This window comes from Amblyomma americanum, chromosome 1 (assembly GCF_052857255.1).
Source record: "Amblyomma americanum isolate KBUSLIRL-KWMA chromosome 1, ASM5285725v1, whole genome shotgun sequence".
Classification (NCBI taxonomy): Eukaryota; Metazoa; Arthropoda; class Arachnida; order Ixodida; family Ixodidae; genus Amblyomma; species Amblyomma americanum.
In genome coordinates, this window is record NC_135497.1 from 111,938,236 (window position 1) to 111,959,556 (window position 21,321).

General features: G+C 47.2%; 1 protein-coding gene across 1 annotated transcript in view; it reads left to right on the forward strand.

Annotated features, from left to right (window-relative positions):
- Pcif1 (Phosphorylated CTD-interacting factor 1) overlaps window positions 1–21,321 on the forward strand; it is an 87,834-nt gene that overhangs the window by 51,147 nt on the left and 15,366 nt on the right. The window contains exons 11-14 of the mRNA XM_077646556.1: window positions 8,606–8,790; window positions 8,842–8,855; window positions 11,900–11,979; window positions 18,124–18,224. Coding sequence (XP_077502682.1) covers window positions 8,606–8,790; window positions 8,842–8,855; window positions 11,900–11,979; window positions 18,124–18,224 — 380 coding nt within the window. The remainder of the gene's footprint in view (window positions 1–8,605; window positions 8,791–8,841; window positions 8,856–11,899; window positions 11,980–18,123; window positions 18,225–21,321) is intronic.

Consider the following 21,321-nt stretch of genomic DNA (forward strand, 5'->3'; position numbering starts at 1 on the left):
GCGATCCAGCCTATCCTGTCTTTCTTCCAGTTTTCCTGCTCTCTCCGCAAGGGTAAGCATGTCTCTCTTAAGACAAGTGACTGTAAATACTGGCTGCGGCGTGTCCGCCGCCGAAGTTTCTGCTACTCTCTTTGCACGAGCTCCCTCATCTGCCGGAGGTGGCCTTTTGACCGTCCCCCGATTCTCCACTTTCTCCACTTCCATAGCTGTGTTGTCGTCCACGCGAGAAGCGTTCGCCTGCGCCGCTTGCTGTGGGGCTTGGGCCAACGGCGTCTGTACCCTGTCTACTCTGCCGGGTATAAGCGCGCGTTCCATCTCTGCTATCCTAGCTTCCATCTTTTTGATAGTTTCGGCTTGCTGCAGCAGCTGCCTTTGTAGCTCCTTCTCTCGAGCAGTCTCATTTTGGGAGCCCGCGTTGGGCCAGCTCACCTTTTTCCTCGTGGCACTTGGGCTTCTTCCATGACCGGAACCTTGCCCTCCTCCTTTGCCAGGCTCGGGTCCGGGCAGTGGCGGGAAGGAAGCTGACCGGTCCCTGCTCTTGCTATCGCCTCTCGCACCGCTAGATGACCGCTTCCTGGGCCTCGAACGCCGCTCCTCCTTGCCCGTTTGGCTCTTGTCCTCGTTGCTCTGCTGCAGACCCGTCGGCTGCTGACGGGCTAGGCGAAACTTGCAGTTCCGACTTCCCGTGCTGTGCGTCCCATGACACACGATGCAGTCCGGCGTGCAGGTCAGCGACTCTCCCTCCGGTGGTGCAGGATGTTCTTTCCCGCAGCGGCGACCCAAATTAGTCTTCGGACGATAGCAAACGTCCGCCCGATGTCCGACTCGTCTGCAGTTATAGCAGGTCTCGACTAACTCTCTATATGGGATCACATCGTACAGACAGTTCCAATAGATGACTTGCCGGGGAACGCGCTTCCCACCGAACGTGATCTGAATCGCCTTTGACTTGCCCAAAGGTCTGGCATCCAAAATTTCCATGTCTTCATTCCTCTTCAAGAATCCTGCGCGAATTTCTGCCAGTGGGCATCCGTTGTACGCATTGTAAATTACTCCGCGCACAGAATTCTCCGGCGCCGCCACGTACGCCGAAACCGCAAGGTCACGACCGCCCAGCTGGAGCGTCTTGACATTCGCATATGCCCCACTACGATTCATACACGGCGTGCTCACCGTCATCGTGTTGTTTCTCTCATTGACCCGCACCAGGTCTTCTTCCACCGCAGTCGCGTTCGTCAGCTTCGCTGCCGCTCTCAGGGCACATCCGAGCTCCCTCGGCGTCACTATGCTCAAGTCCCAATTCTTGGGCCGGCACACAACCTTGAAATCCTTGGCTGGCATCTGAAGAAACGGTCCCCGTTTCTTCCACACCGGCGCTTTCCCCCGCTTGACTTGGGCTGCTCCGTGCGTCTGGCGCCCGTCGCTGCCCGCCTGTTTCTCGGTAGGCCTACTCTCGGTGTGGTCCCCGTACACAGTCTTCTTGAAGCGATCTTGCGCCTTCAAAACCCAGGCCCATTCTCCCGCCTCGAATTCTTCGGGCGTTATAGATTCTCCCTCAACGGAGTACTCCATCATCTTTAGCCTCGCAAAGGCCCACTACCACAAGGCACGGCCCTGGAGCCCGGCGCCGTAGGCGTCGGCTCGGCCTATAGATTAGGCCTAATTTTGCCGCACCGTGGTCGAGTACAAATCGTGAAGAAAACCCCTAAAAGGGGGAACACTTGCCAAAATATGGTGTCCACAGGTACAGGGCAACTTCCTGCAGACGATTCCACAAAAAGCAAGACCAAGGCACAGCGCGTTCCACCGAAAAACGGTCTCAAGGCGGGAGCTCATGCGGAACACGTCCGCTCAGCGTTCCGTCCAGCCAGGGTCTACCTTTTTTTTTTCTCAACTTGCTTGCAAGTTCCTGTCCCGTCCCCAAGTTGGGCTCCATGGTGGGTGGTTGGCACCGTAGCCGAAAAACACACATACTATATGGCTAACTTTCTCTTAGCAAATGATCGCCCTCATAAACGAGGGTGGAATGAGGCAGATTTTTCTTCACAAAAAGAAGGTAACATTTCCTAAATATAATGTAGTACACAGCAAAGTAGGTGAAAAACCATCTAGAATTTTGTCCCCGTTCGTAATTTCAGAGACCTTGACAGATGCCTTGGGCCCAGGTTACAAAATAACGAAAATGGCCAGTGGTGATTTGCTACTCGAGCTCCAGAAAAACGTACAGCACTCAAAACTTCCGAACATTGTGGCTATAGGGGAAACCCCTGTTTCCATTACAGCCCATAGATCCCTGAACACAATCCGTGGTGTCATATCTGAGAGTGGCTTTCTTCATTTGACAGAGGAGGAACTGCAGGAAGGTCTCAAAGACCAAGAAGTAATCAACGTGCACAGAATTAAGATCCGAAAAGATGGCAAGGAAATCCCTACCAAACACCTTATCCTGACGTTCATTACCAGTACACTGCCTGAAACAATAGAAGTGGGGTACATCAAACTTCATGTACGCCCCTACATGCCAAATCCCAGGAGGTGCATCAAGCGCTAGAGATATGGTCACGGATCACTGAGCTGTCGCGGCCACAAAATGTGCACGAAATGTGCGTCAAAGGAACATCAGTCAGACAGTTGTGAAGCTACACCATATTGTGCAAACTGCCAAGGGGACCACCCGGCATATTCCAGGGCATGTCCATCCCAGAAAAAAGAAAAATCATAGCTATAAAAACCAAAGAAAATATATCATTCAAAGAAGCACGAAGGCGATTTGCACTCTCACAAAACTCTTTCTCCTTCACTGCAAGAACAAACTTCGCTGATGTGGTGCGCAGGGGCCTAGCACCACACAACACTCCGGCACTTGCCAAGGCCACTTCTACAGAGCCTATGGCAGGGCCATCCACGCCCCAGGCAGGGGCAGCGGAAGCTGCTCTGCCATCTCGAAAGCAGGGAGCGCTGGTCCATGGGTTGGCATCCCGCAGGACCTCCCCCCGTCGGGCGAGGCCTGAAACCCACAAACCCGCGGCTTCCCCGCGGTCCTCCAGCACCTCTCGAGAGGTGATGGATGTAACTTCCAGTCCGCCTGCTTTGCAGCGGCGGAACAGCTTTCTTGAGCGAAAAAGAGACAAAGCCTTGATAACGGGCCCAGAACATAAGTAAACTCCCTTTCACTCCCAAACCCAAACATAAACATGGCTTTTTTAGTTCAGTGGAACTGTAGTGGACTTTTGAGGAATTATAGTGATATTACACATATTCTAGGGTCAATGTTGCCCGTAGCTTTATGCCTTCAGGAAACCAATCTTGGCCCACAACATGTGCATATCCTGAAACATTATAGAACTTTTAGACGCAATCGCGAGCAGGCAAATAGACTCTCGGGAACCGTCGCGATAGTCGTTCAAAGCGGCGTCCCTGCTCAAGAAATCAAACTCAAACAAAACTTGAGACGGTTGCAGTCAGCATAGTCAGCTACAAAACACTAACAATCTGTTCTGTATACATTCCTCCATATTCACCATTAACAGTCCATAATCTACAAGAACTGACCAGTGAATTTCCGGAGCCATATCTGTTAGTTGGGGATTTTAATGCTCACTCCCCTTTTTGGGAAAGTGAACGTTGGGATTCTAGAGGTCAAATAATCGAAGATTTTATCCTCACAAATAATGTATGTCTTTTAAATAAGGAAAAGGCCACATACTGTTCCCTGGCCACATACTGTTCGCCAACGTCAGGGAAAATGAGCTCTTTAGACCTGTCTTTTTGTCCACTGTCTGTTTTTAGCGATTTTAAGTGGGACGTTTTCGACAACCCGTATGGGAGTGATCACCTGCCAGTTTTTATCAGCCTATCATCCTCACCTGCAGTCATCCCAGCCAAACCACGACGAATGGAAGCTCCATTTAGCTGACCGGGCGTTGTTTATAGAAAAGGCCAGTTTAGAAAACATTTTCTCAGAAACACTTAGTATAGACAAACTGAATGAAATGCTCACGAAGTGTATCATCGATGCTGCACGCCTAGCTATTCCCCAGTCCACAGGAGTGGTGCACCAGAACCATAATGTATGGTGGACGCAAGTATGTAGGGAGGCCAAAAGACACCAAAATAAAGCCTGGGGCGTATTTCGTAGGTATCCTACTCAAGCGAATCTCATAATTTTCAAAAAGGCAAAAGCTAAAGCCCGATATATACGTCGGAATGCCGAAAAAATTTCTTGGCAAAAGTATGTCTTCTATAAACAGCACAGTAACATAAAAATAATGTGGGAGCAGGTAAGAAAAATAAATGGCAGCTACTCCCTTCACCCTTCCTCTGCTTACAGACCCTGTGTGCAGACAAGTATGAACGAACAAGCAGACATTTTGGGTTAACATTTTTTTACAGTTTCTAGTTCCTCACACTATGCACAGTCATTCTTAAAATACAAAAACACAATCGAAAAACAAAGGCTCCCTACGGCAGGCAGCACAAACGAGCCTTACAATAGTTTGATTACACTTCAATAAATACAGAGAGTACTGTCTATAGGTAAACAAACTGCACCAGGCCCCGATGAAATTCATTATGAAATGCTGTCCCATCTATCTGAACACTCTGTAGAAGTTCCGTTAAAATTTTTGAACAAAATATCGGTACTAGGAAAAATACCAGCGGCTTGGAAAAAAGCCATTATTGTTCCATTCCTAAAACCAGGAAAGCCACCAATCGTCCCTAGTAGTTACAGGCCTGTAACCCTTACAAGCTGTCTTGACAAATCTTTTGAAAAGTGTTATAAATATTAGGTTAATGTTCATTCTAGACTCCCGGGAGCTTCTTGATGTCCACCAGTGTGATTTAAAAAAAACATGTCCCACAGTTGACCATGTCCGCTTGGAAAACACAGTCCGAGAGGCCTTTATACACAGACAACACTGCCTTTGAGTTTTTTCGATATGGAGAAGGCATATGACACGACCTGAAGGTTCGGGTTTCTCGTGACCTGGCAGAGATTGGTTGGCATCCGCGGGAGGATGCTGAAATATTGAGCGACTTTTTGTCCAACCGTTCATTCCAAGTTTGTCTCGGTGCTACCCTCTCGAAGAATTTAACTCAGGAAAATGGCGTTCCTCAGGGATGCATTTTAAGTACTACATTGTTCATAGTAAAAATGAATTCTTTAGCCAGTATAATTCCACAGTCCATTATGTACTCAGTCTATGTCGATGACCTCCAAATTGCATGCACATCTTCTAGCTTGTCAACTCGTGAGAGACAAATACAACTCTCAGTAAACAAATTAGCACTTTAGGCAGACAGAAATCGATTTAGGTTTTCTCCTCAAAAAACTGTTGTGGTTCTTTTCTCGCTGCAGAGAGGACTGCAGAATGATCCCACCCTCCACTTGAATGACACCGTACTTCCAGTAAAACGGATGCCATGTTTACCGGCTGACGCTGCTGCAGTCGTTCGAAGTTTTTATTTTTCACGCGCCCCTCATGTTCTAAACTGAAAAAAAAAGCTGCAATTATGAACTTGGTTCCATAGAAACAACCTAGATGGTGCAGCGTGTCCGCAAGCGCAAAATGAATTTTCGGCGGTTTTTCAAAAACATCGATGATATACACCTGGTCACCTATGGCGCAGTAGCGAAAGAGTTAATTAGATTCCTGGCAGTTTTTAATATACGGTGTTTTCATCAGAGCATGACTGTGTGAAGTTGGCGTCCGCTACTAACAAAGTCATTCCAGGTGACAACCAACGAGCTGTGCACAGACTATGCAACAAAATAGAGAATCTTGGTGATACAAATCTCACGGGGGTCGTGAAAAAATTCATATCATTAGAAATTTTGTATCATTCAAACAAACAAAATTCGTATGCAGAACTATGAAAAATGCATTCACACAGATCTGTTTATGACTGACGAGGTTTATACACTGCTGTGCAGCCACAACTCGCTACCGCGGTGTGTACCGCGCGATGAGCAATTGTGACTTTGGCAATGTGCGGGCTGCGCACGGCCATTAACTGCACGCGGTGCGTACCGCGCGATTAGTGATCGCCACATTGGCAATGTGCGGTCGCAACTCGCGCATTCGTATCATCTGTAGAGGCGAGGGAGGGAGTTCGGAACATCCGAAATTTGCGAATTCATATCATTGCTAAATTCGTATCAACCGGGTTCGTATCACCAAGATTCTACTGTATCCACGTGCGTCTAATCACTTCGGTTTCCAATAGTGTCATCTGTCATTTTAGGGCCCATGCAACAGCAAAGGTAGCTCAGTGCACGTGTGCACAGAAAGTATCAGCTGCTCTGTGTGCACGCTGTATGTTTGCAGTAGAACAGAAAGGGTGGAGAGCTGACTGGAAAGGTGACACGTACCATGGGACCAGCGAGCCATCAAGACATTTAAACTTCCACAAATCGCTACCCTTGGTTGATCCTCAATCATGTGCAGTAGCTGCACTTTCAACGCCGCCCTGTATTGTACCCGCCACACCTCTTTTCCTGCTTTAGACGATTTGCTCAGCCAGCACATATATACGCAATGATTGACCATGTAGGCCATCAGCTTGCTCTTAGCAGGTGGTTGTCTAGAGTTCAGTGCCATCTTTTTTATTGCCTTTTGTGGGTCACCATGCTGTCTCAGAGTGGTGTTGCTGTGGTTTAGAGGCAATCTCTGTGCTGACTGGAAGCACGTTTTTCGACTGCAGATGAGAGATTACAGCGCCTCCTCATACGCTGTAAATGAGTAAATACACTTGTTCATAATAACCATGTTCATTATATCTGGAGCCATTATAAGTGGGCTTGACTGTACTATGCAGACAAGTGAAAATTAGTTCTGAGGAAAGGAAGGGCACAGGATTGTCTCACTCCCAGTGGACAGCTCAGCTGCGCCGTGAGGTAAAACAATGATTGACACAAGGGAGAGAGAAAGAGGTGCTGCAGTGGAGGGCTGCAAGGCACCTGGCATTCTTTACTGTGCACTGGCAACACACAGCACACAAGTGTCGTTTGCTTTTCACTTCCATTGAAACAGTGCCTCCAGTCCTGCATCAATTCAATTCAGTTTCTTTATTGTGTTCATTTCTTTAGTGTAATACATGTCATCACTGTCTGGATCCTTAGCCAAAGGTTAGTTTTTGATCCATGCACTGAAAGCAAAGAATCTTTGACGACAACTGTTTACCACTGCATATCAAGATAATACAGATGCACAACTGAAGCAACAATGCAAGAAGGTACACACAGGTAACTCAAATTACACAAACACAGAAGTGCTAATGAGTGCATAGCAAAGTAATACATATACCTAAATGTTGCAGGAATGCACAACTTACAAGTAATAGCAAATTAATACACATTAGAAAAGTGCAGAAGGGCTGATGATAATAAACATGCATATGAGAGCAAGAGCAGCATTAATTATACAAAATAAAGGCACTTGCCTCAGAATTGATTATTCTGTGATATGATATGAGTAGCAAACCGGACATCAGCAATACAGAGGGCAATAAGAAATAGGCAACTAAGCAATTCACATTGTAGATCAGGTAATTATTTCTGAAAGAAGAAAGTCTTCAATGAGGTAGGCAGATTAGATGTGCTTAAGGCTGCATAAAGGATCTTATTCCAGATTTTTACCCCTTGATACTGAAGGTGGCGCTGGCCATACTCGTTGCGAGATCTAGGTACCAGAAATTTTCCCTGTGCTGCTGAGCGACTATTGTGAGGACTGTACGAAATGTGTTTGAAGGAAAAGGGGAGACGCTTGACAGGACTTAGTATGAGTAGTGCAACGCAAAAATCTCGAAACTGCAATGCTGGCATTATTTGGTTACTAAAAAACTAAGGGCGAGAGGGGGTGTTCGGGGCCATGCAAGTCATTATTCTCAATGCCCGCTTCTGTAGGCTTAAAACAGGTTCAATGTAAGTTATGTAAGTGAACCCTCACGATTCTATGCAGTAAGTTAAATTGTGACTGGAAAAAGCTAAAGTATATATTTTTTAGTGTGCTTAACACAGGCTTAACACCATAATTACTGAGCCTTCACAGCAGGTACGGGGACAGATGCATGGGAGATGCATGTTTGCACTGGAGTGGCTAGGTGCTTTTTGAAAAGAAAAGGAAAATACCAGCTTGTGCTAATCCTTGTCTGGTGGGCAGCTCAGCTCAGTTGGCAGACCATTTTACAGTCGATGGTCGCAGTCACTGTGGGCTGGTGGCCATTCAGGAATCGAAACTACAAGTCTAGGCTACTTTTCAGTCTTGTAACTGTGACTTGCCGCCATCTGATCATCACGCCTGCCATTGCATACAAGCCAGGGGTGCATGGGCAACATATTTCATGCTTGAAGAGGGACATTTGGATGATCACTTGCCATGACAATCGTACCTCGACAGTGGCGTACCTCACAAGCCACCCAAATTAACCGGCGTAAGACCCCAGCAGCCTCTAAATTATAAATCGTCAGATGTCATAGACTTGCATGGGCATTGAACAAGATCACACTGGCGGTTCAAACTGTCCTGATTTCTGAAATAATGGGTGCCCGAATTGACAAGTTTTGCCCCCCCCCTCCCCCCCCCCCCCCCTTTTTTTTTTTCAGACATATCTTGGCCTGTCATCTAATGAAGGTCATGGGACCCAGAATTCTCTGCCTGTGTTAGTAATGGAGTGCTTGCATAAGCATTTCGGTGTCACCTTTGAGTGCTTTGCGTCACCTTTGAACTGCTACTTTAGGCAGTACTGTTCGGCCTTTCCTGACACGGACAGCTTTTTTGGATCAAGAGGGTATGTAGGGCCAACCTTATCCTCTTATGCATTTGCAGTGGATATGCATAGTACAATAATCTCTTGTCTACCCTTGTGCCTTCTTTTGTTGTGGCATCGTGTACATGTCACTGCATAACCTGGTTATATTGTGATGCTTGTATGCATTAAAGTAGTTAAATTAAACACTGGGAGATTTTTGACTCATGCAGGATTGCACATAATGTGACTTCCAAAATTCAAAAATCAAAGACACACTTGCATTATTTCAAAGTTAATACGTTCCAGTTGCTTTGCCACTTTAGCAGATATTGCTTCATGGCTAAAGATATTTTTAAGCCTGTACACTAAGAAAAGGAGCAAATGTTTAGAACTCTAGGTGAATGAGCTCTAACTTTCCTATGTTTCAATGAGCTTTTGCCTCATTACTTCTTGAAAGCAGCTGTGTGTGTTGATAAAATGTACATCTAGCTATAAACATTGATAAACAATGCAGCAAAGAAATTGTAAACGAACTATGTTTCTCCTTGTCTTTTGGTACCACACCTTGCATAGTCTTATGAGCGATTTTTCATTTATAACTTGCGTCATGCCTCCTCATTTCATTCTTTTGTCAACTGATTTTTTTTCTTTTTTGTGAGAGCATGATTTTTATTTTTAGCTTCAAAAAGGAGTTTTGAGCATGATGATGGCTTTCTGTTATTTTTCTCTCTTGCTCGCATTTAAGTACAGGGGTGATTGATTGTGATTGTAAAGTTATTTTCATTGTGTGCTCTGGTTGTTGCGCTGTTATGTAGCAGCTCTTGTGAGACAAGTGTGCGTTAAAGAAACTTTGCTTAATCTATTTCTGAACCATTTGATTTAAACAGACTATACAGTAGAGCCTTGATGATACGAATCTCACAGGGTCACGAAAAATATTCATATAATTTGAAATTCCTCTCATCCAAAACGAAAAAAATCTGTGTGCAGAATCATGAAAAATGCTTTCACACAAACCTGTTTACGGCTGACAGGGTCTATTTGCCACTGCAAAGCCGTTGCTAATGGTGCATGCCATGCGACTGGCGATCTCGACATTGGCAACATGCGGCTGTGCGCCACTGCTCACTGCTCGCATTGCTTATCACGTGACTAGCAATCGCAACATTGGCGTTGAGCAGGCAACGCTTAGTGCTCATGGGTGTGGTCAAGGTTTGCACGTTCATATCATCTGTAGTGGCATGGGAGAGTGTTTGGAACACCCGAAATTTTTCACAATTTATACACTGCACTCCAACCAGGCATTTCTACAAATTCGTATCATCCTGAAATTCATACCAACCATGACCGTATCATTGAGATTCTACTCTATTAGGTTTGACGACTTAGTACCATCTTTGTGACACCATAGTAGTGACCTTAAGGAAAGTCTCCCTTTTGATCAAAATAAAAAAAAACATTGCACAGTTTACTTGTTCACTTGTTAGGAATTTGCTGCAGATAGATATTATTTCATTGCTTATAGGGCAGACTGCTGTGCCCCATATTACAACATGTGATCATGCTTGTAATTTATGCTGTTTTTTGGAGGGTCACAGCATAATAGAACCAGAGAAGCAGTATAGACAATAGGCATTGCGAGCAGTGGTTTTTTAATTTTAAGTAAATTTGAGGTGAACATTTCAGATACTTCTAGCACACAGAAATGTTGAACGGTGCAATAGGCATTTTCAAAATGTTGTATTTCTCAAAAAGACCAGACCATTACATAAAAAAAAAAAAGAGAGGGAGAGTGCATTCAAGCTTTGTCACACTCATTGGAACTGTGTCGATGTCCTGCAAAAATGGCCATCAGAAATTGGGGGAGCTGACTTACTTCTATGTACAAACGTTAGTGCAAAATAAGACACATTCACAAGAAAGGTGGACAAGACAACGCGCTTACATGCAGAGCCGATGTATTTGTGGGGTGTAAGACCTATGTGCGAGACCACCTACTACTGGTCTTATTTGCCATTGCGTCATTGCGCAGCTATTGGTTTCAAGTGACAACCTCATGAACACCTACTAGACCTGCGTGCTCAGTGCGCCCAGCGCTACCCCGCGTCAGGTGTCTGGAAGGGGCACCCATCTTCACGTGCCTCCTGCTAGCTCCCTCTCGTGCTCGCACAGTTGCTCGCTCAGATCTGAGTGCTGCGCATGCACCTACTCGCGTTTGTTCCCGCACGCATGCACAGACCGGTTCCGGCATATGCATGGGAACGCAGGCACACAGCACAGAGTCAGGGCTTTGGCTGCGTGCGCGCACCGCAGACCCTTCCCAGACGAGGTACGCTGAACTGAAACCACTGAGCCGATTGAGCCGGAACTGAACCAGCTGCCAACAGTCTATCGCAAAATCCGCAAAAATTTACAATGTAAAGTCACAATGTGCAATGTGTGCTGTTATGTCGCCATTTGCACGTCGACCGCCCCCAACTCGCACCTCTCTCTCAACAAAAAGAAAGGTTGACTCCAAATATAAGACTCATGCTCCCTCGTCCCACCCCACATTCTGTAGTTCCCCGCGGGATGGCATGATGGCACGGGCGCAGCTGAAAGCAATTAACGTGCAGCGATACCATTGCGAAGTCAGCAGTCAGAAGCAAATGGAGCTAAAAGGCTATAAAACAGCTCCCTCTCGTGTGTCCTGGCTGATTAGCGGTTTACTGAACAGCAAACGGTTCAGTAGCTTCGGATTCCAGTGCATGCCGAAGGTTAATGGAAGTTTGCTCTCACAACTGTTCGTCCGGGAAAGTGACCACCAGGGCGGGCGAGCCGGGTAAACTGCGTGGAGTTCATTTGCTTGCTTCTCACGCCTTTCGCAGTCACACCCATGTGCATGCTGGTGGTCTGGTGCAGCAGGGAGCGTAAAATATGCGAGTAAAGTTTTTTTTTTTTTGTAAGCCCCTGTAATAAATTAGGGGTGTGCAAATTGCGCGAATAAATGCGGTATAGCTTGCTTTGCCTGATGCATTAAAGCCTTGCTCAGCTTTCTTTTGTGGGGGGGGGGGGGGGGGGGGGTTGCGGGTGCACTCAAAAGCTTGTTTAATGGCCTCATTGAGTTTGCTTTTGTCTGCTGTGGCTTGTTTTCAGATCTGTCTTGAAGTTTTTCCCATTGCTGGTTCCTTTGAGGTGAACCCTCCTTTCTCAGAAGAACTCATGGAGGCTACTGTGAATCACTTGGAGGTTTGTGACTTTTGGTCTGTGCAGTGGTTTATTTCCTTCTTGTGTAAGCTGTTAGCAGGATGGACGAGCTGTTTCTGTAGCTAATGGGTCCTCTTGTCACCTTGAATGGCATGGAAGTGTTTATCGAGTTCTTGCCAGCTTACGCTTTCCTTAATTCATGTCGTACAGTTAACTTTACTGCCTACACAGAATGACAGGCAATGAACAAAAGTATCTGTAGCAAAGTTGGAAGAAAATAGAGATAACTCCTTATTCTGGTAAAAAGAAAAGGAAAATAACAAAAAAAGTTCCAGACTTTTTACTGTCCCTCAGTGCAAAGAAGTGACTTCAATAACTATCTCCCTCCCTTGTGGGTGGAGGGGAGATGGTGTAGAAGAGATCAATTCTTTTTAGCCAGCAGTAGGATGCGAGAGTTTTTGTTTAAGATGCGTTTATGCCATTGCTGTTTCGTCCTGGGAAAGTCCTGTGTACAGCTATTACTGTGAAAGTGTCTGTGCATGTAAAAAAAAAGGGGGGAACCGTAACAAATTGGCATGATTACTGGAATTCTTGTTTCATTGTCCTTGGTATATGTCATTGGTTCAAGAGGTATTGGATAGTATCCTTTTTTTTTTTGCTGTTGTTTTACGGCTCTGCTGAGATGCTGCTGGGGTGGGCAAAGAGGCTCCAGAGTCTAGAGGTGAGCAGAGATAGGATCGCTGACCAAAAAGCAAGAATGATTGCAGGACCAAATATCTATCTGTCCAACTCATAGCAGGTCTGGGAAGCAAATGTGTGCAAGTGAAGATGTGTGTAGCATTTCTCATATTGGTGGAAAGCATCACCCAATGATAGGGACCCCAGCCAGGGCCTTCTACATGGCATGTGACTCATAAAAGGAGTGGGAAGGGGGGGACACAGTTTCTGCAGGGAGTTTCTGCACACATTGGCAAACGTAATTGGGGCATAAGGCTGCAAATGACATCGGAATTTCTGCATTGTTAATGTACTGCAGTGGTGCAAGTACCATACTAATTGCACTATACTGTGCCAAGTGAAGTGCTGCATCATGTAGTGTCAAAGTGTCATTGTTGTGAACACTGTTTGCCTGCACAGGGTACTGGTGAGCGTGCACAGTAAAGGTTGGGGGGGGGGGGGGGGGGGGGGGTGCAGTAGCTGGCCCTTTTTTCAGACTCCAATAATTAAGACGTACGTTATTTTGGACTTTATCCAGGAACCATCATGCACCTCATAGTAACTTGTACATACCGTATTTACTCACGGAATTTGCAAATATTTTTTTCTTTAAATTAAGGCTTCATTAACGGGGTGCGCAAATTACGTGAAAATTTTCTGAACATAACCCAAAAAACTCTGCAAAGGTTTTAACGTGCAATATATACTGTATATTGCTGCCTATGTGTAGACCCCCCCATCTCGCACCCTTCACTGGGCAAAAAATAGTTGTCTCCAAATATAAGGCGCATACCCCTCCCACCTTGCCCCACGTTTTGTAGTTCCCCATGGATGGCATGACAGCATGTGTGCAGTTCAAAGCAATGAACACACAACGATACAATCGCAAAGCCAGCAGTACGAGGCAAAGGAGATAACAGGTAACAAAACGACGCCCTTGCGTGTGGCCTGGCTGACTAGTGGCAAACTGAACTGCACGGTTCGGTAGTTTCGGATTCGGGCTTTCACACAAATGTTCGTCCGGGAAAGCGACCGCTAGCATGAGCGAGCTGGGCAAATTGGACACAATTTGTGCCCTCACCACTCACACCTTTCACAACCGCACATGGCGACTTGGCTGCACCCATCTTCCCAAGCCTGCCTTACGCACATTCGCTTACATGCTGGTGGTCAGGCGCAGCAGAGAGCACAAAAAATGTGGGTAAAAGTTTTTCAAAAATCCCAGTAAAAAGTTGGGGGTGTGCAAATTATGTGAGTAAATATGGTACTATTCACGATCAATATTTCGGATGCTGTGGAGTACAAGAGTTGATTTTCCTGGTCAAAAACTGGAAGGGGCACTTAAGCTCCGCCTTATGGATATGACTTGATAGTGTTACAGTCGAACCCCGCTACAACGAACGTCGCTTCAACGAAATATTTCCTATTCCCCGTCAGCTTGCCATAGAAAGTAATGGAACAAATTTCTCATCACAGTGAACCATTTTTGGGGCGCATTTCCGCTTGAACAAAGTTTTTGCTATGCGAAGCTGGGTTTAAGAATCTATCTTACAATAAAACAAGCATATCGCCGCCCATCTGTGTACTTCCTTATATAGGTCCACGCTGCTTTGTATCACTAAACTTTCGCTGGAACCAATTGATCCACTCATTCAAACGCACATGAAGACCGCCATTGCTTGGTGGTGATGACAATTGGACTGGCTGCCTTGCGACAAGGCGCCAGTGCAAGCTCCCGTTTTCCAAGCCAGAGCTGCAACCAATCCATTGCCAAAGGACGCAGCAGCCTGCCAACAGCAGCAGCGCGTTTGCCCTAGTTCTTTTCACTTGTACTTGTGCCCTGCAATCGACACGAGCATGGCGACTTTGTCTGGGAAGCGGAAGTTCCTTTCTCTTGAAGAGAAGGCGCGAATTATCAGTGCAGCATCCAGTGACAGAAAAAAGGGAGATGTTGCAGCGGACTTGCACGGATGTTGCAGTGGAGATGCTGCAGCGGAAGATGCATCAGCCCTGCTGCCTGCATTGCATGTGATGGACGCATTTGACACCATTCATGCTTTCATTCGTGCGCATGACGACGACATCGCGATGCAGTTGTTGGCTGAGTGTGAAACTCTCACCACGACGCTCATGTCCACTGAAAGGACGCAAGCCGAGCTGACTGAATTTTTTTTGTAAATAAAGGATATTTTTGAACAGTGCAGTCGATTAGTGTTTTGGGCTGATTTCACCACAATGAAATTTCCGCTTCAACGAACTTTTTCGCGCATCCCATGAATTTCGTTGTAGCGGGGTTCGACTGTAATGGGCTAATGCCCGTTATGCGGTGTTGGTGATTTTCTACATTACTGTATTTATACATTGCTGGTGGTCCTCATGCCCCTTCTGGTGCAGTGGTGCAGCTGTTAAGCGATGCGCCACTGCCCCGGGTGGTGGTTGTTTCAAACACAGGTACGGGTGGGGCTTGTGAGACCCAGGTTTCGGTTCCCAAGCAACCTTTTGCGACCAGTCATTAATTTAACTGTCGTCTGCCACGATGGCCGGGTTGTATGTCACAAGGTCGCGTGACTTGATAGGTGGGCCACCTGTTGTTAGAGCGAAAGCTCTACTCCCATACAAAGCTGAAGGTCACGTGGCTATGAAATTTGACCTTCAAACCGGGAGGACCGGAGGCTTGGCTCTGACGCCATGCCACGTGGCTTTCCACGCCTCGCAACTGTCGAATCATGCGACTCGTTGCACCTTGCCACAGCCGCGTATGCGGAGCCGATGGCGCTCTCACAACTGCCAGAAATCGCATGACACGGCATTCGCTATATAAAAATGTGGCGTGTGCTTACCTTCGTGTGCTTACTTCAACAGAGCTTTCGCTCGTCTTACTAGGTTCAGCCAGGTTGAACCACAGCTAATTCTGCCGCTGGATTTTCTGACGAGTGAGAGCCTTCATGCTGCCACATAGAATAGACACCAGCAAGGTTCCGAGTCCGACTTAACACGGGCACGAGTAAACATTGCTGCCACAATCAGCAAACTCTTTGCCACGGTGGAAGGCACCATCTTGGATTCAAATGAATTGAATCGGACAGATTGGCTTGGATAGGCTTGGCAATTTCTGTTCAGGCAGGGACAACGGAACAGTGGCAGTGTCTGTCACGGCTCAGATGACGCCGCCTGTGGTGCAGGAAGGATGGGAGGAGGTGTTGAAGCGGGGCAGTCACAAGTGCTCATTTCCCACGAGTTCCCTCTCCTGATCTTTGCTGTCATGGAGCACCCCCACCCCCGGTTCAGAAAGAAATTTTATATGGGAAAACCATGCTGAACACTACTGTTTTGGTGAAAAGAAGTCCAAAAAATGTATCGTTAAAATGGGACTGCCCCCTCCCATAGTTCACCCCTGATGCTGCTCTCTCTCTCACCACCGAATTCATAAACACACCTCGACTTGAACTTCTATCCAAGCAGGCCTCGAGGCGTGTTTTGTGTTTCAGAAACCACCCTCCACTCGTATCACTCCTCGTGTGGAGGAAAAACATTATTTCGAGAATCTCAAGGTAGCACAGCCGCTACCTCGAGTGATCCTGAGCAGCCTGCTTTGCTCTAAACATGACGTAAACTGCATCATTTGCAAGCCGTGTAGTCTTCACTGTGCACATAGACAATGCCTTTGATGAGTATGCATACAATGGAGGTGCAGGGAACTATTTGCCAAAGCAGTGGTTGAGTGATGGCTTCAATTCATTCGACTTGGAATTTCTCGCAAGTTATCATTTTAAGAGTATCACCGTGGCTAAGCTCTCAACGTCCTTGCCTCTGATGCTCACCATGGATAATCATGGTCAGTCGCTCTCTCTGGCATTATACCTACTCATCGTGCTGCGCTTCTACTATGTGGGCACATTTCAAGTCATCACTGGAAGTATGAGCAACGTTTCACAGCCTACCATGTGCCGAGTTGCAGAGTACATTTCACGGCTAATCGTGAGCTTGCTTTTTACCCAATTGATGAAGCTTCTACTGGCGGTGGTGTGCTTGTGAGGGAACGCATATTGCATAGCAACTGTGCCACATGCAACAGTGACTTGCCCTGTATCTCCAGACGCAACCCCGCTTTCTGAGGAAGGGCATTGTTTATCGCTGGTCCCAGGGAAGGGCTTGGCTTTTCATGTGTGGTTATAGTTATGGCTCCCAACTTGCTTCCTAACCGCAAGCAAGGCTTACTTCTGAGGAGTCCAATTCACTAGCTTGGGCCCATGCGCTGCATAGAACGAGATGACTTTTTGCTGCTCACCATTTGTGGGGGCTAGTGGTGTGGAGAGGGGTTTCTCGAGCACGTCATAGGAGGGAACACCGAGGGATGTTCTTGAATCCCAACCGACCTTCTAGGGGAGAAGTAGCCGATTTCTCCGCACGACAGGACTGGAGAGGATGTGGCAATTCGGAGCACATCTTTGAATTCGGGGGTTAGTGTTCTTCACATTTCAGTCATCAGGGGTAATTGAGCGGTGCTTTGAACAAATAAATAATGCCACATTTGTGAGGCATTCTGTGCCTGTGTACACGTGTTTGTTTCAGTGTCATATTTGTGTGCCAACATGCTATGGCACTTCTGAGTACCCTGGATGTCAGCACTGTTAGATTCTGTAAATGTGTTCTACTTACTTTTGACGCAGTTGGTGTCATGTTTTTTGGCAGCACTATTTGGCAATTGATGTGGTCTGCATGCCCGATGCACCAGCGTGGTACTCTTATGGAATGGAAACTTGTTTTTCAGAGTTGAGCTGCACAGGATGCTGTAGTGGCTATATTCTGGCTTCAGATTCTTCATGTTCAGTTCCTATGGTGCTTTCACTCATTGTAGATAGGGTTTGAAGACCCTCCAAGGAATGTTTCGGCTCAGTTTAGTAATGATCAGATGCAGGCTCACAGCACCAAATGTATTGCTTCATTTGTTGAGAAACGTAAACACTATAAACTCTGTTCAGTTTAATGAATGGCTGAGTACATGTTTGCTTCCTGTAGTGCACATCATCATGGACAGATTTTAGTTTAGTGGGTGAAATCACTCACTTGAAGTGAAAAATTTTCTTTGGGAAACTGCATGGGTCTTCTCGTTTTCCCCACCGAGAAAGTTTAAGATAAGCATTGTGCGTTCTGCTTTTATCATGGCACAATCATGAAAATGGAAAAGAAGCTGTGGAGACATAACTTAGGCCGTCCCTTTTTTACTTGTTACAGCATGACAAAGAACCACACAATGCTTTTCCTTCTAGCTTCTGGCATGCTGACATATCTGGATGTGGGTCATGCGCATCTTTGTTGCCTGTAAAATATGGCTTATTTTACCACCTGTGCTTGTGCTGTGTGCATATTGTAGGTGAATTTCTATTCGTGTTTTCTTTTTTTTTCCTTTCTTTAGCTAGCATTTGGATGTTTTGTACAGCTGTCAACATTTTGTATATTGCCTTGCAGAGGCTGCTGACAGAATCCCAAGAATCATTATCATTCATAGTCTTCTTTCCGGACTTCAGAGACCCTGTCCCTGTAGCTTTGACCAAGCTGGAAGCCAGCCGGTAAGCTTCCCTCTCTGTAAACCGCAACACACAAACCTTTGGTCCAGCAGAGGGATGGGTATAGCAGGCAGTGACCTTTCTTATTTGCTCCTTATTTGCACCAAATTAATCGCACATTTTGGTTTTCTTTCATGCCACGTGTTCAAATTATCGGGAAAGAAATTCAGTGTAGCCATTAATAGATCTTCTGTGGAAGCCATCTGTAAAAAAAAATATTTATTTATATAAGTAAGTCCATGAAGGTCAAATATTTACTCAAATTCTGAGTTTGTATGAAACTCGGAGTTGCGTGGAACAGTTTTTTATTAAAGCAGGGTACTATGAAACGTCAGTGCTGCTTCAAAAATTGTGTCTGTTCCTGGTTGCATATAGTAGAATCTTGGTGATATGTTTACAGTTCATATATATATTTCGGTGTAATATGAATTAGTAAACTTTCTTGGTCAAAGTAAGTTTTGAGAAATGTGCAAAAATTTGGGTGTTCCGAGTTGTCTCTCACGCCCCTATAGATACAAGCAGAGGAGCCGCAATCACACTCGTGGGCTGCACTGTTCTTGCATCACCAACGCTTTGATTGCCAGTTGTACAGTATGCGTCATGAGTACTGAGTGGTGGCATGCAGTCATAAATAGGTAAATCCCGTCAGCAGTAAATAGATTTGCATACAGAGAATACGAATTTTGTTAGTTGTTTGATGATATGAATAATTTTTGCAATCTCATGAGATTTGTATTGGTGAGAGTCTACTGTATTTCTTCATGGTCTTACTCTATTGTGTGTCATTACTGGGAAAGATACAAGTGTAAACAGCTTGCATTTTAAATGAACAGAGCTGGCAAGAAGCACAACACTCTTTCAAGTTTGAATTTTCAATCAGTTGTCCTTTTTCTTCACCCTGCCATTTGGCAACATCAGGTAAGAATGAATCATGAGGCACATGTTATGTGAAACATAGGTTTTAATGTATGCTACTAGGGAGCACTTTTGAGGCTTTTGTGCCTACCTACTGTGCTTCTTGTAATAACGCTCAATGGGCTAGAAGCAGTGGTCACTCTCTAGCACCAGCGTGCCAGCCCTAGCAGTCAGAGCTGTGACCCCCAACCTGCAGTGCGGTAAGTCGCAACCACGGCGGGTTCGGGCCAGAGGGGACAAACGCGAGTATTCTACTCTGATGAGCGTTTATTGCTCCCGAGCAATACAAGCAGCAGCAAGCAACAAAGCAACCACCGCAACGAGGAAAGTGTTCCGCTCGCGTACAGAGGTGAAATGCACAAAAAGGGTGGGACGCACACAAAATGGTAGGGGAGGAAGGTTCCGCTCACCTCGCGTGGCTCCTCGCTCATGGTCCGCGGCGGTCAGTTCACACACGGTGGCCGGGCAATAATGGCAGCGGTCTCCGTGGCATCCGTGCATGTGCACAACTCCCGCCAGAAGATCAGCGGGCCCCGGGAGAACCGCGCGACCGCGCCTTCTCCCGGGCTGTGGAGAGGATGTCTCTCCGTGCTAAGAGGAGAAAGAGGGAAAGTCTCCGCGGCGGCGTCGCTGCGGGGGCGCGAAAGGAAGCGGGGACGGCGTGAGTGCCCTCCCTCGCACACTTCTCAAACAGCGCGCGCATAACATCACAGGATAATTACACGCGGCCGTTACCATGGGACAGGGGATTCGCGTGTATCCCCACATCCCCCCCTCCTTAAAACTGCCCTACGGCCGAGAAGCGACTACGTACACCGAGGGGTGTACCGAGTGGGGCCGGCGAAACGCCGCTTAACTTTAAAACTAATTAAGAAAAGTTTCAGCTCACAGCCACCGGTGCCGTCGTCGAAGGCCGTGGACGCCAGGAGAGGAAAGCAGTGCAGACAACCGCCATGGACGACCGTGGAGCCAAGTACTGAAGGGGGTCGGTGACCGCACGTCCCGCTTCAGAGGGTCATTCGGCCAGGGCAGCCCTCCCGGGACGTGCGGCCGGCAGGCAGAGTTGGGGCAATTACGCACCGTGTTGTCCCGTTGCACAGCGTACAGCAGGCCTCCATTCAGCTGGTTGCACCGTTCGCTCTTGGCTCGCCTTCCTTTCTTCTCGGCGGGGCCGGCTAAGGCGCGTCGACCCATTTTCCTGCGACCGCCGAGAGCTTGCGAGGCGGGCCCAGCGGGGTACCAAGCTGCTTTCGTGGGCGAAGCCTCTGCCGCGGGGAACGGGGGACTCCAAGGCGGCTTTTTTGCTGCAGCATTCGCTGTGGAAGGCACTGGCGCCGGCTTCCCCAAATTCCCACTCGCTCGTCCCGCGGCCGACCGGAAGCTGTTTGTTTTCGGCCTGGTTGCTCGATGGTGACAGCGGGCTCTTGGTTCTGGAATACGGCCGCCCTCCAAACGGCCTGGCTTTGGATCTACGAAGCAGCAACGATCGTCTCAGCGTCCGTCAGCTCTCCTCCGCGCTCTCTGCGAAGGCTGGCCTGCAACTGCAAGGCTGTCTTTTCTTTCTAGTTGTTTTCGCATTTTGCATTTTTTTTAGTTTAAGTTAATCTAACCCCGCTCAGTCTTTTCCGAAGAGAAAGTGTGTGCTCGCTCTGGAAGCGACAGTGCGAAATATGGAAGGGGTGTTCCGTCCATATTAAGCAGCAGAAATTACTCCCTGCGCATTGGCCAAAGTTAGTTCTCCCGTGGGTGCAAGTTGTAACGAGGCTGTGGGCTCTGTTGTCGAGCCTTGCCTTTCGGTGCGGCTGCCTGCTGGCGGGGCAGGGTGTTCTCCACCGGCCACTCGTTCCCTCTGTCAAAGTAGGGTTTGAGATCACAGACATACACCGGTCCGCCGGTCGGTCTTAGCGTCAAGTCCGCCAGACTGTAGACGAGAGAGGAGAGTTTCTCCCGAACTACATACGGACCCGTCCATTTCGGCGCTAGAGAAGCAGAGAATTTCTTACTGGCGTCTCTCAGAACGTGATTGCGCCTCAACACCAGGTCACCCGGTTTGTAGTGAATTTCCCGGTGAGAGCGATCATACTGCGCCTTCTGCTGGGCCCGAGCGGTGCTCAGATTCCGGCGGGCTTTGTGTAAAGCCTCCGTCATCCTCGCGCGCAGCCCGGTCGCGTAGTCGGCGCGTGCC